The 15867-nt window shown below is 47.2% G+C and overlaps 1 protein-coding gene across 1 annotated transcript; it reads right to left on the reverse strand.

Moving 5' to 3' along the window:
* Positions 1–5409: 5409 nt before the first annotated feature.
* LOC119174710 (sulfotransferase ssu-1) lies at positions 5410–5898 on the reverse strand. The gene has a single exon (XM_037425779.1). It carries the CDS (start codon positions 5896–5898, stop codon positions 5410–5412), a length of 489 nt encoding a protein of 162 aa, XP_037281676.1.
* Between the last annotated feature and the right edge of the window lie 9969 nt (positions 5899–15867).

The raw sequence follows: 15867 nt of genomic DNA on the forward strand, positions 1-15867 counted from the left end.
AGTCAACCCTTACTAGGGCACTTTGATGAAAATGCCACCACTGAACTTCACACTGACGCAAACAGCATCGGTCTTGGTGCAGTGCTCGTCCAGTGGCAAGCCGGTGCTGAACGTCCCATCACTTATCCTAGTCGCATTCTGTCATCTGCGAAAACCAACTACTCGACCACGGAGAAGGAATGTCTTGCTGTTATTTGGGCAATAACAAAGTTTCGACCGTATGTGTATGGCCATCCATTCAGAGTAGTTACGGACCATCATGCCCTCTGTTGGCTGGCCAATCTCAAGGACCCTTCAGGGCGCCTCTCGAGGTGGAGCTTGTGCCTTCAAGAATTTGAGGTAACAGTCGTTTACAAATCGGGCCGCACGCACACTGATGCTGATTGTCTTTCATGCGCTCCCCTCGCGACGACATTCAGTGACGATGATACCGATGGTCATTTTCTTTGTGCAGTCTGTGAATCTGACTTGGCCCAACAACAGTGGAATGAGTCAGAAATCCTACAACTTATCAAATACCTTCAAGGTCACAGCTCGAGTCCACCATCGGCATTCGCACGTTCAGGGTCATTTTGTCTCCATAACGACATCGTCTACAAAAAAACTTCGACTGCTTTGCGACTGAATACCTCCTCGTCGTACCACCAAGGCTACGTGCTGACATTTTATCTGACTGCGACGACGAGCCTCCGTCCGGCCACCTAGGATTTGCACGTACCCTTGCCTGAATTCGAACTCGCTACTACTGGCCAAAGCTCACCCAGGATTTCAAGCATTACGTTAACACGTGCAATTATTACCAGCGCCGTAAAGCCCCACCTGTGCGCCCTGCTGGTTTATTGCAGCCTGTTGCGCCCCTGTCACAACCGTTTGAACGAACCGGCATGGACTTGCTTGGACCCTTCCCGAAGTCACATTATGGCAACCAATGGATCGCAGTCGCTACTGACTATTTAACGAGGTACTGCGAAACGAAAGTCCTACAACGAGGCACCTCAAATGAGGTTGCGTATTTTTTCATCAACAACATCGTCCTCCGCCATGGAGCGCCAACAGTTCTTATCATTGACTGTGGAACAGCCTTTACAGCCCAATCGATGCAAGACGTCATGAGACTTGGTGAAACAGCTCATCGCAAAGCGACCGCACATCATCCACAAACAAGTTGTCTGATAGAGAGACTGGACAAGACGCTCGCTGACATGCTATCTATGTACGTCAACTGCGATCACAAAAACTGGGATGCAATTTCGCCATACGTAACGTTCGCTTACAACACTTTGGTTCAAGAGACTACGGGTTTCACTCCCTTCCAGTTGCTGCACGGCCGAGCAGAAATAACGATGCTGGATGCCATGCTCTTGCCTGACATGACCGATATTCCTACTGATGCAAACGACGTTATCCGGCTCGCCGACACGGCCCGCCAGCTTACACTCGAGCGGATCCGAAAACAACAACGCATTGACTTGCAGAGGTACAACTCCCGTCATCGCCATGCTATTTACTAACCCGGTGATCTGGTGTGGCTGTGGATCACCGTTCGCCAAAGGGGCCACTCGGAAAAGTTACTTCACCACTAGTTCGGACCTTATAGAGTACTACGGCGCCTCACAGATGTCGACTACGAAATTCTGCTTGAAGACACAGCTCGGCGATCTTGATGTTCCCAGCAGGCCGACATTGTTCATGTGTCACGGATGCAGCCACACTACCCTCAAGCCACCTGACACTGCTTCATCAGGCGTCTTTGTGCGTGCACGCGATTACTTCAACTTTTAATCGGCATTGATCATCAGGGTAGTACTTCTTTTTGAAGGGGGGGGATGTAATGCCACAGGCATGGAACGAGGTTTAGCCATGCCAATGCGAGTATTTGCCATGGTGTGAAGAAGAAGAGGACTGTCTGTGTGCTTGTGCTTTAACGTTCGGTCGGCTCGATGTTGAGTGCTGCTGCTCCTGTAAACAAACGTTGTGGTCTTTATGTAATCACGTGACAAAATAATTGTTGTTTTTTCGAACCTTCAGTTTCATAGTAGCCAATGTAATTCAACTCATGCATGTGAAAAGTGCAACATGAAAAGCATTGATTGCCCTGAGAGGGAGGTGTCGATTCATTAATATTTATGCATTATCATTCCAGCATTGGATAGCAATAACATAGTAGGCCAATAAAATAGCAATAACATAGTAGGCCAATAATCAGGGTGGTACTTTTTTGGAAGGGGGGTAATGCCTTAGGCATGGAACGAGGTTTAGCCATGCCAATGCGAGTATGTGCCAAGGTGTGAAAAAGAAGAGGACTGTTTGGGTGCTCGTGCTCTAACGTTCGGTTCGGCTCGACGTCCAGTGCTGCTGCTCCCGTGAACAAACGTTGTGGTCGTTCTGCAATCACGTGATAATATATTTTTGTAACAAATACTTCTTTGTGTTTCTGCGGTGCATACTTCTGTTTGATTATGGTTTTTCTAGCTCCTGTAATAGTCCTTCAAAATTGGCTGACAGTATCAATAAATGAAGTCAAATGTAGTTCGCAGACATTTTCCCATACAGAAGACTCGGCATAACGCACGGTGAAGTTTTTTTTATTATGCACTTATAATATGCACGAATTCCACCACAAATACACCAAAGAATGTTAAGAAAGCCCCCTCCTGTACAACATAAATGCATACAATTTTAATTTGCTTGGGAACAGAGATGACGTATTGACGAATTTCTGTACCAACAACTACATCAGTGATAACGCATACCTATATTGCATTTTGTTATAGATATGCGTGCTCAGCCTACAATCAATGCAGTGAGTGGCGGCCAACATATACGCTATTTCCGCTCCTAATCATGACAGGGTCAGCCGGTTACCTGGGCACTTGGAGCTTGTGCGCTAAAGTAGTCTGTGTTTCTTTTAGTATGCATGACTACTCACCTCGGAATATGGCCTTATGAGCTTCCGTGCAGCTGACTTAAGCCGCAACCTGTCTTACAACAGTATGATTGTGATGGTCAAAAATTCTATGCTTCAATATAGCACAGGAAGTTGCTGCCTTTGCTTAACACAGATAAAAGAACGGCTACGGCCGGTCGCTTCGCCGTACTACGTTCTGTAGGTAATTTGGAGTACAGCCACACTGTAGGATACCGGTGGTTTGGAACAATCAGACCTTAAGAAAGAATGTTGATTCCTTATGTTATTTTTGCTGTTTATGTGTATATCAAAAAGTGATATTTCGTGAAAGAGAAACTTGAGGACAGAGATTAAAATATTAAGCGTGGAAGTCTGTCTGATCATTGTCGCAGAGGAATTCTACATAATGTTTTGACTTGCGAAGCCAAACACTTTATTGAACGGGACCTGTAATACGTGCAGCTGGGCGTGCTCCAAACCCCAAGAGTCGTATTCATGTTCCTAGAGTTAAGCCGGGCACTCAAAGGATGAGGACATTACAGGCAGAATAGACAGAAGCGCAGAATATACACGGAAACATGGTGGACACTCAGGCATGCGCAAATGTGTAGGCATCGAATAGCGAGAATTTTTTTTTTTTTTGCATGAGAATAATGATGGTGCGCTGACACATTTCTGGCCTAGCTCACGTATTGAAGCCGATTCTACGATGAACCTCGTAGTTACATCTTTGCACATCGTTGAAAGTTAGCACCTGCGTGTGTCCTCCCTGTCCCGTCCTCGAAATTTCAGTGCCGCGCTTAACCTTACGAGCATGTTACAACAACCAAGTGAACTATTTGTCCATGCTAAGTATTTGTGTTTTTGTGTAGGCGAGAAAAATTCGCAGTTTCATTGCAAGAGCGAAGCAATCAATACGACAGCGATAACTTTGAATCTTATTTGTGTATTACTTTTTTACTGATGTCTTAGGTTTTGTGCTTGATTTTCGATTACGTGCGAAACAGGGCCGGTGTTAACCTGTCTGGGTTAGCTTCAGAAAATAAAAGCGGAAAAGAAAGCTACCTCCGTAGTGAGCGATGCGGTGTCTGTGCCGTCTATAAAATAACAGCATGCTGACTTATAGAAGCATCTCTGTATTCTAGGCGACCAGATTATGCTGGGTCTTCGAGAAACAGGTGTACAGTAAGTTTATCTGTAACTTGGTCAGTACCGCGTAGTATATGAGCCATTTTGTCGGCAAAAACTAGACTAGTGGAAATGCAATTGGTTCAAGTGCGTCGTCTTGGCCTTAGGCTGCCTAGGACGTCACCATTGGGTTTAGAACTTAATAGAAACACGCTCTCGCCTATGATGCGAAGTACCTTAATTATGAAAGTTCCTTATAAGTGGCACGTGTCTGACACATCGGCAGGTAGATGTCTAGGTGGTGAAAGAATTCATAGTCACAGCATACTATGAATATTTCTCTACACGAATATAAACTACACGAATATTTTCTACTACACGAATGAATATTTCTCTACACGAATATACAAAGCTCACTTTACTCTTTGGGAGCCCACACACGTTGTGTGCATCATTTCCTCTCATATAAAAAAACAACCATAAATCACCGGAAGAAACCAACTGCGTCCACCACGGCGGTGTAGTTGTCACATAGCCAGGCCGCCAACCCGAAAGTCACGAGTTCGATCTCAGTCGCGGCAGTCACATTTCGATCGAGGTGAAAAACTAGAGGTCTACGTACTCTGCGATGTCAGTGCACTTAAAGAACACATATGGGTCCTGCAGCCGCCCACTATGGTGTGCCCTAATATTGTATCGTGGTTTCGGCATGTAAAACTTCACACAATATTATTATAAAATTCGTAATAAACGCTTAGTGGTGTGTTGTTCACTGTGACACAATGCCGAAAACCAATGAGTTCAGAACTAAATTGTTCAAGCCTGCTGCTCTCGGTTTATTTTTCAGAGGTGCGTACGACAGGATTGATCACTTCATCTGTATATTCAGCTCGTCTGGCAATTAAAAAAATTGAGCGTTTCAACACAAGACGACGGTATACCAGAGATGCGAGATTGCAGTGACAGATTTATTAGTTTTGCGTACCAAAATAAAAACTCTCTTTTGTGGCATGTATTATATACTTCCATGAAACCTCGACTGTACGATGTTTTTTTTTTTACTTTGCATTCGTTACACAAAATCTAGGCATTTTTGTAACTGTTTTCACTATTAGAACTTCTCCCGCCCCGAATCAGCTGAACACGAGTGCCTTGCCTGGAATCTGGCAGAGGCTCTACATTACTGCTCACCTCGCATGGCATTCTTTGATTCTCCCACAATGTTTGTCCAAAAACACATAACGCCAGAACCTTTTGTTCTCTCGGTAACTCTGACATTCATCTTTTTCTCACTGCCATTTCGTAAAATGCTCTATCCAGCCACCGACAATGCCCTTCCGAACAAACGAATACTTGCTTCTGTCTCCCTGGTATCAAACTATGACATAAACTTTTCGACCTTTGAAGAGGCCATTCATCGCTGGATTTTCTTCGCCCTTAACGTCCAAAACAAGCACCTTTTTCATGTGTTCCACCGTCGACCTCTTCATCAATGTACGGAGAAGGCAGTCGTTCGTTTCCAGTGCCCTGCCATATCGTTCGTCCGAAAAATATGCAAGCTTTAGCACAACCAAGCGTGTGTCCTCCTTGATTTGCTCGTAAGTGACGAAGAGTACGTTGGGCTCATGATTCAAGGCGTAACCAGCCAAGAGGTGATCAAAGTAGTCACCGTACCCGAAGTCGCCCCTCAAGAACAACTCGAGAAACTCATCGAAGGTCCCGTCTTGGAAGCGGAACGGACTCAGATTGCAGACGTGGAGGTAAAATGAGACGTAACAGTCCCAGGGATTGCGCGCCACGTACACGTACTTGGCGTCCGCGTTGAGGTGTTTCTTCCGCGGTGGGTCCAGGGGCGTCAACATCGCTCTGTAGGGAAGCGTCCGTTCGCCGTTGTGGGGTTTTCAGCCCTGGATGCCGGCATATTCAATAGATCGGCCGCTACTCGAAAACTCTTGGTAGTTCCTGATGGGCCGCCCTTCGTTTAAATCTAGGAGCGTCAGATACTGCATCCAATGTGTGCCACATTTTGGATAAGACATCTGGAGGATGTCGCCCTTCACTGGCGTGAAATGCAGGGCTTTTCTTAAGACATACGGTTGGACTATAGCGGAGCGTCGGACGCCGTCGATGACTTGGTACTAAGGTGACCTGAGAATCATGGCTGCCGGCATTATATATAAGTAGCAGGCTCCTATGCACCCGGAGTTTCCAATGGCACTGCACTCTTTGCACTGCCGCCTACGAGCTCGCAGTTACACTGCAGCTCATGAAGAAACGCTGATGACTAAAGGCAAGCGTACTGAGTGAAAACAAACACATTCACACACCCTCTCAGCGGAGGTCATATAATCAAACCTGTTCGACACGTGGCGAGCTCCTAGCTGACCTGCGCGAGCGTCGGTCATTGTTTTTGGTGCTCCTATCACTGTTATCAAGTGTTTAACGGTGACCTGTCAAACAAAGATGTCTCCCCTTTTCAGTGTACTGGTTGAGTTCGGCCACATGCGAACGCACAGCTAAACAATTATATGTGCGCGAATTTTTCTGAGCGGTCAGCTTGCTGCAACCATTCCCAAACCTTTGTCTTCACGGCCGGCGTACCACAACTACTAATCTCGGCAGCATTAATGTCGTGGCCACAATTAAGTGCCCCATTAGGCATAATTGCCAGTGGAATTGTGTCTATCCGCTGCATTTAGCACTTGCAGGTCAAGATATCGGTTACCTAAAAAACGTTAGGTATCTCCACGCTTGAAAGCTCCGGCAAAGTAATGAAACCACAAAACACAGTTTTTCAATACTTCGCTTCAGGTCTGTCTCATATAACAACGTTCGACTATTAATAGATCCAACAGTACGATGCACTAGCATTGTAATAAGGCTTGATAACAAAAATAGCAAAAACAAGCATAGAACTTCTAGAACGTGCTGCAAGGCTACCTATTACGTGAATTTTAGTGTAAAAAGAGTTAGAAGGTGCAAGAGATGTTTCGCTTACACCTATATAGCCAAAAATTTTTAAATACGTAATATATTTCTGTAACAAAAACTTGAGATAGAATGCCACTATGCTTCTTCTCACCGCATTAAGCCAAATAAAGCAGTACAGTTTTCAAATGGTACCGACTGGGAATACTATACAAATATATATATATATATATATACATATATATATATATACATATATTTGTGACCGCTCACGGAGGATCTACTAGACTACATATATATATATATATATATATATATATATATATATATATATATATATATATATATATATATATATATATATATATATATATATATATATATATATATTATATATACATATATAATCTCGGAGAGCATGAGGCAAGAGAACTGGAAAAATATGAACTAAACAAGAGAGGCAAAATTTCAGTAGTAGAAGATAGAAAATTCAAGCGGGACTGCAGTAGCTCCACTGCTCTGCAACAGGAAAATAGGAATGAGGCCGTACAAGCACGCCAGGGACCACCCGTACCACAACCTAACTTTGAGGAGAAAAATGGTAACTCGAAACTACAGTGCAATTCTTATCAAAACATCCTTACTCTCGAATATGACGCTGACACTCCCGTGCCACGTGATAGCCAAGAGCAGCCGAAAACTTATGAGAAAAATGTCCTCAATCTGTCAAACACAACACTCACACCCTCTCAGCTTCAACTTTTGTCGAGAGGCTTAACCTTTTGTCCATTATCCGGTAGATTCAATGAATTTGAACTGTACCAAGACCTCGATAACTTTGCGCGTAATCTCCGCCTCCGTGAATACTTTCATGATCGCAAGGACTGTACGGACGAGAATAGAGTGATTGGTGGTGACAAATCATGGTGTGCGGGTGAGCAGAGGGACAAACACCTCGATATGTATATATCAGCAGTTCAAAAAGATATCATCAGAGCGCATGAAAAAAATAGGCCATTTCGAAACAACTTATCAAAGTCAGAACGAAGGGCACTCGATGAACTACGAAAAAACACTGAAATTACTATCAAACCAGCTGATAAAAGTAACTGCATAGTAATTCTAAACACGTCGGACTTCTTAAAGGAAGGGGAACGACAGCTATCAGACACAAAATTCTACAAAGAACTTCCAACTGACCCGACTCCCGAATTTGAAAGGGAGATAAAAGTAACCCTAAACAATCTCCGCCGGGACGAGAAAATTACCGGCAAAATGTTAAAAGCATTGTTACCGGCCCATTCTGTTCCCGGTCGATTCTATTTGCTCCCCAAAATACACAAGGCAAGTAATCCGGGACGTCCGATAGTACCCAGTAACAGCACGTCAACAGAAAATATATCAGAATTCATCAATTCCTTAATAAAAAACATCCCCCCAAATTTTTCCTATTACCTAAAGGACACAAACCACTTCATCTGCGAAACTTCAAGTCTCGACATCGCAGGCGGCAGTTTTCTGGTGACCATGGACGTCTGCTCACTGTACACCAACATACCCCACCATGACGGAATAGCGGCTATGGTTTCTGAATATGTAAAAACTGACTCGCCAACTAGTGTAAGTGGCGAGGTACTGTTTACACTTCTTGAACTTGTACTAAATTATAACCATTTTGAGTTCAATGGCAAGCATTTCCTTCAGGTCCGCGGCACTGCAATGGGCACGAAAATGGCCCCAAACTTCGCGAGCACCTTTATGGCTTCACTTGAAATCCAATTCATTGAGGGACGCACCTTGAAACCTTTCTACTAGAAAAGATACTTAGACGATATTTTTATGATATGGAACCATGATGAGGGAAGTCTTTTCCGCTTCATAGAGGATTTTAACAAGTGCCACCCGTCAATAAAATTCATGCACAAAATTTCCAAAACTAGCACTAACTTTTTGGACGTTACTGTCACGGTCGAAAATGACCGCTTGTCAACAAACCTTTACAAAAAGCCTACAGACCGTCAAATGTACCTACATTTCAAAAGCAGCCACCCAAAGCATTGCAAAACGGGTATTCCATAATCTCAGGCCTAGCGGTATCGAAGAATATGCACCGATATGCGGGAATTTGACAGACACGGGGAACACCTAAAGCATTCTTTAATGAAACAAAATTATCCGGAAGACATTATTGACGATGCCATACTACGTGCTCGCAACGTGAACAGGAATGATATTATTAAGGGACCAAACAGAGTATCTAAAACGACTTCCCAAACGAACCTTGTACTAACTTACTCCTCATCAGCGCCACGAATCAACAACATACTGTCTCGCCATTTCAACATAATCAGGCAAAGCAAACGACTAACGTCTATCTTCGCGAAGCCACCTCACGTGGTGTACCGCCGGGATAAAAATCTGAAGGACATTCTTGTCAGAGCAAAAACAACCACCCCCAAATTTCAATCAGGGTGCCAAACCTGCGGGAAAGCTCGATGCAAAGTATGCCCACAGATGGTCACAACACATGAATCCAAAGCGAACTTCTCGGATTTTAAAGTCTGCATAACTGAAAGCCTTAATTGTGACTCCAGTAACGTAATATACATGCTACATTGCAACATCTCCGGACAAGATTATATCGGCCAAACAGACACGCCATTTCGGCTGCGGTTCAATAATCACCGGTACCACGCCACTTCACTGCCGAAGCTACCTTTATCTAGACATCTGCGCCTGCCAAACCACAGTTTTGAATATATCAGCGTAACTCTTTTGCAGTCCGGTTTCTCAAACAGACGCGAGCGCGAGCTGCGTGAGGCATATTTTATTTTCAAATTTTGAACATTAGTAGCCGGCCTCAACGAGGACCCCGGTAAACTCAACTGCCTCCGAGAAATAAGCCAGTGAAACGGGTTGTTGAACAAGCAGGCGAACTCGGCGAAGGAGAGCTTTATTCAGCGCAAGGGCTAACTGAACGCAAGCCTGCGATCACAGCAATTCTTCTTTTTTTTCTATCCTCGAGCTCCATGCCCACTACCCTCGTTACAATCACCCCCGGCCGATGAGGGAGCCATCCTGGCGACCTAAGGACAGGTGTAGACAGAAGGGTCATGGTATGGCTTGAGCCGAGAGATGTGTACGATTTCTTTTCCCCGACGGCGCTTGTCCGGAGATGCATCCAGCGGCTCGACAAGGTAGTTGACAGGGGATGTTTGGCGCACAACTCGATAAGGGCCATGGTACCTGGACGAAAGCTTGTGAGAGAGTCCTGGAGTAGTAGAAGGAATCCATAGCCACACCAGTGAGTTCAGAGCAAAGCTCATATGCGTGGTTGACGCGTCGTGGCGATGTTTTTGGCGCGTCTGGTCGTGTGACGAGAACGCACGAGCAAGCTTCCGACATTCTTCAGCGTGTGCTGCTGCTCGAAAAACGGTAGTCATCTCTGAAGGGTCCGGTCGATAAGGAAGAATGGTATCCATTGTTGATGATGGCTCGCGTCCATAAAGAAGGAAGAAAGGCGAAAATCCAGTGGTGTTTTGCGTTGCAGTGTTGTAAGCATATGTCACACAAGGGAGTATGCTATCCCAATTTGACTGGTCGGATGAAGCGTACTTGGCCAGCATATCCCCAAGTGTACGATTAAAACGCTCTGTCATCCCATTAGTTTGCGGGTGATAGGCTGTGGTAGTGCGGTGTATGATGCGACATTCGCTCAACAACGCTTTGACGGCATCGGAGAGAATAACGCGGCCACGGTCGCTTAGTAACTCCCGAGGTGCTCCATGCCTTAAAACCAGGTTTTGCATTATAAAACACGCAACGTCTTTTGCGGTAGCAGAAGGTAACGCAGCTGTTTCAGCGTACCGCGTTAGGTGGTCGATAGCGACAATGACCCAGCGGTTGCTACTCGAAGTATAGGGAAGCGGACCGTAAAGGTCGATTCCGACACGATCGAAAGCTCGTGCTGGACATGGCAACGGCTGCAAGGGACTTGTGGCATGTTGAGTTGGCATTTTGCGTCACTGGCACGTAAGGCAAGACCTTACGTAATGGCGAACCAAACGGTACATACCGCGCCAGTAGTACCGCAGCTGCAAGCGGGTGTATGTTTTTAACACACCAGCGTGGCCACATTGCGGATCATCGTGGAACGTGGCACAGATGTCAGAGCGCAGATGTCGGGGGATCACGAGCAACCACTTACGGCCGATCGAGCTGTAGTTTCGGCGGTAAAGATCGAGCTGTAGTTTCGGCACTTCGCCGTCAAGCAGGGCACTTCGCTATCCCGAATAGCGAAGTGTCCTGCTTGACGGCGAAGCGTCCTGGAAACTGGAGCGGGCGTCCGGTTTGAGAGAAAGTCCAAAGAGATGAAATCCAAGCATCTTTGCGTTGCTCGGAAGGCATGTCCGAGATGCTGATGGCCAAGGCAGCACTAGTGGAGATAGGCGAGCCGACAGGCTCTGAAGCCAATGGCGAACGTGACAGGACATCGGCGTCGGAATGCTTCCGGCCAGAATGGTAGATAACACGGATATCGAACTCCTGTAACCGCAATGCCCAACGAGCGAGCCGACCAGTAGGATCTTTTACTGAAGGTAACCAGCAAAGCGCACGGTGGTCTGTTACAATATCAAACGGACGTCCATATAAATAAGGCCGAAATTTTTCGATTGCCCAAATAATGGCGAGGCACTCCTTTTCAGTTACACTGTAATTCTTCTCGGCTTTACTGAGGGTGCAGCTGGCATAGGCAACGACTTTTTCGTCAAAGCCTTCCTTGCGTTGGGCCAGTATGGCCCCTAGCCCGACACCACTAGCGTCCGTATGAAGCTCCATTGGAGCAGACGGATCGAAATGTCGGAGTATGGGAGGCGTGGTGAGGAGCCGTCGGAGTTCCTGAAATGCATCATCACACGCCTGCGACCACGCTGACAAGTCAGAACTTCTGGCAAGAAGATTGGTCAAGGGGGCGATAATGGAGGCGAAATTCCGAACGTAGCGCTGGAAGTAAGAACATAGGCCGATGAAGCTTCGAAGCTCTTTGATGGTGGTTGGCTTTGGGAACGCCGCGACTGCATTAAGTTTCGTAGGGTTCGGGAGAACGCCGTCCTTAGAAACCACACGGCCGAAAATTACAAGCTGGCGAGCGCCGAAGTGGCATTTTTTCAAGTTAAGTTGAAGTCTCGCCGTGGAAAGGCACGTAAGAACTTGCTCGAGGCGGCTGAGGTGGGTCGCAAAGTCGCTTGAAAATACCACAATGTCATCCAAATAACAGAGGCACGTTTTCTATTTCAGACCTCGCAAGACGGTGTCCATAATCCTTTCGAAAGTGGCAGGCGCATTGCAGAGGCCAAAGGGCATAACGGTGAATTCATATAGTCCATCCGGTGTTACAAAGGCTGTCTTCGGGCGGTCACCCTCTGCCATGGGCACCTGCCAGTAGCCAGAGCGTAACTCTAACGAAGAAAAGAACTCTGCTCCTTGTAGGCAGTCCAAAGCATCATCAATGCGCGGCAGAGGGTATACGTCTTTGCGCGTTATCTAGTTGAGTCGGCGGTAGTCAACGCAGAACCAGATGGATCCGTCTTTTTTCCTGACGAGAACAACCGGTAAAGCCCAGGGACTGTTGGAGGGCTCGATGATGCCACGTTTCAACATGTCGTCCACTTGTTCGTCGATGACACGGCGTTCAGCAGATGACACACGGTACGGACGCTGCCTTAGCGAGGCTTGTTGACCGGTGTCAATACGGTGAAGGACCGCAGAGGTTCGGCTTAAGCCTGACTGGTCACGATCGAATGAAGAACGAAAGCGGAGAAGAAGATTTATAATCTCTTCGCGCTGAGTTGGTGTGAGCTCAGAGTCGATGGCATCCGAGAATACGTCCAGAGCATCATTAGGCGCGTTGGTCGGAGTGACAGCACCAATTGGGAGCGAAACCACAGAATCGGGTATAGTGGCCGGAAGAATGCACTCGTAAAGTTCGTAGTTTCCCAGGCATTCTCCGCGTAGTAGGGATGACGGGCTGTGCGACGGATTGCACACATAAATGGCAGCGTGACCATTGCGAAAAATTACGACGGCAAACGGAAGCATGATATCTCGACGTCATGCAGATGGGACCGATGGCATAAACAACACAGGCGATTTCAGAGGGGAGGCACACGACACCGAGACCACAACAGCTGAGAAAGGCGCAATGTCAACGTCAGAAGCAGCAAACACTCTACACGAAGCACCATCGTCGGGTCATAGCACGGCACAAACAACGCGAGTTCAGAACGAGCACAGTCGACCAAAGCAGAATTTGACGAAAGAAAGTCCCACCCAAGGATAACATCATGCGAAGAACGGAATAAAACTACAAATGTGACGACGTACATCGCACCTTGAACGACGACTCGTGCGGTGCACAAAGCTGAAGGCTGAATATGATGGGACGTAGCTGTCTGCAAAGATAGGTCGGTAAGTTGTGTGGTCACTTTGTTAAAGTTTCGGCACAGTTTCTCGCTAATTACAGATACGGCAGCTCCAGTGTCAACAAGTCCGTGCACCTTAATGCCAACAATATAGAGTTCGATTTCGTTCGGCGGACAGCAGTTAGGTCTCGAAATTTTTGTTGCCAACGCAGTTCTTGCCTCCGGAACTGCGCCCGTCAGTTTTCCCCTCGCGGTGGGCTGTTGCGACGTAACATCGGAGAAATAGATCGACGACGAGGAGAAGGTGAACGGCTTGCGCCGGATGGTCGGCGACCGGGACGTACGTCTAGAGGTGGATTGGCAGGAACAAGATATCGCGGCTGAGTGGGCATGGTGGGCATGTAATGTGAGGCCCCTGCAATGTCGTGAGAAGGGAAGCTGCGACGACGGCAGTGACGAGCTACGTGGCCTGGGATGCCACATGAAAGACACATCGGCCGATTATCTGGAGTGCGCCATTGGCTGACGATAGGGGCACTGTTCGCTGAATAAGGTACCGTAAATGGTCGTGCAGGCGGCGGCGTCATATAAACGTTCTGACCTGTTTCATATACAGCCGGAGACGGGACGGTCAGCGAGCGGGAAGGTGGGGCCGACAAATAAACGTTGCGAGTAGCTTCGTAGATGGCCGGAGACGCTGGCGCACGTGGTTGAGCAACTGCGGCTGCATACGTTAGTGGTGCGGTAACAGTTGGGGGAGCCTGAGCTGGCGGCAATGCTTCGGCAACTTGCGATCGAATGACCTGGCGAAGCGAAGGCGACAAGGGTGCCATCGGCTCGGTAGTTCTTGTGATTATAGATAGTTGCCGGGCGACCTCCTCGCGTATGAATTGCTTTATGACTGGCATCAACGCAGAGTGGTCGGCGGTGTCATGGCGATAGTCGAGGGATGAGATGTCCGCGGTGTCTTGAGCAGCGCAACGTGTAGAAGCGCGCTGCCTACGCAGCTCATCATAGCTTTGGCAGAGCTGAATCACCTCGGCGACCGTCTGGGGACTCTTCGCAGCAAGCATTTGGAATGCACCGTCGTCGATTCCTTTCATGATGTTCTTGATCTTGCCTGCCTCGTCCAGAGTCGAATCGACGAGCTTGCAGAGAAATAGCACCTTCGATGTAGCTCGTGAAAGTTTCATCTACTCTATGTACTCTGCCCCGCAAGCGCTGTTCAGCACGAAGGCGACGGACAGCAGGACGGCCAAAGACTTCCGCGAGGGTTTTCGCCAATTCCGACCAGGTATTGAAATCACTTTCATGATTTCTGTACCATAGTTTTGCCACGTCGGTCAGGTAAAAACTCACATTTGTGAGCTTATCGGCTGCGTTCCACTTATTGACGGCGCTCACCAGTTCATACTCGGCAATCCAGTTGTCCACATCTTGGTCCTCTGTGCCACCAAATATGGGGGGGGGGGTCGCGCTGCCGGAGAGCGCCAGCGCAGAAGACAGGCACAGGTGCGAGATCTAGAGTAGCAGCATGAGATGGCCCCGGATCAGTCATTGTAGGAGGTCGTTGAAGTGTGCGGCTGCGAAGTTCCAGGGTGAGGACCAGATGTACCCCGCACCTCCACCACTTGAAACGGGTTGTTGAACAAGCAGGCGAACTCGGCGAAGGAGAGTTTTATTTAGCGCAAGGGCTAACTGAACGCAAGCCTGCGATCACAGCAAGTCTTCTTCTTTTTCTATCCTCGAGCTCCATGCCCACTACCCTCGTTACACCAGGAGGAAATTGGTGACAAAGATTGATAGCTGGAGACCATGCTTTTTTCTGACTGACTCGTACGTGTACACTGTCTATTCTTGTTTTCGTTTTCTCTTCATTCGTTTTTTCTTTTCTTCCTTTTTCCACATGCACATACAAAGTGTTTTCGTTCGCCTACCACATGATGACCATTAAAGGGAAACGGACGAAGATTAAAGGTAAAAAGAGCCGACCGACCCATTAACGGGAGACCCTTCCTTTACGCACGCCGCATGCCGACCGACCCATTACGGGGAAGCTCTTTCTTTACGCACGCCGTCACGGACCCTCCCGGCACCGCGACGACAATCTTGGGTGGCCCGACGCACGTCGAGAACTGAACAGCACGTGATAAGAAACGTATGTGGACGTACACGGACCGTTGGTTTCGTTCTCAGTGTTGACAGTGGTTCTTTCTCTTTTTTACTTTCTTTCTTTTCTTTCTTTTTCTTTCCCCCCCCCCTTTTTTTTAGTTCCCTCTCACTCTCGCAAACATTTTTCAAGGAGAGAGGGACGCGGCAGCAACGAAGTTTGGAAATTCATGTCAGTACAACTCATCCCCTGATGAACAGAGGACCCCTCCCGAAACTGTTGGGAAATAAATATATTTATCCTTGTTGACAACGCTCCCGTTGTGCCATATCCCATACCTTCACAAAGACTAACTGGCCCATTGAATTATT

This window comes from Rhipicephalus microplus, unplaced genomic scaffold (genome assembly GCF_043290135.1).
Source record: "Rhipicephalus microplus isolate Deutch F79 unplaced genomic scaffold, USDA_Rmic scaffold_21, whole genome shotgun sequence".
Lineage (NCBI taxonomy): Eukaryota > Metazoa > Arthropoda > Arachnida > Ixodida > Ixodidae > Rhipicephalus > Rhipicephalus microplus.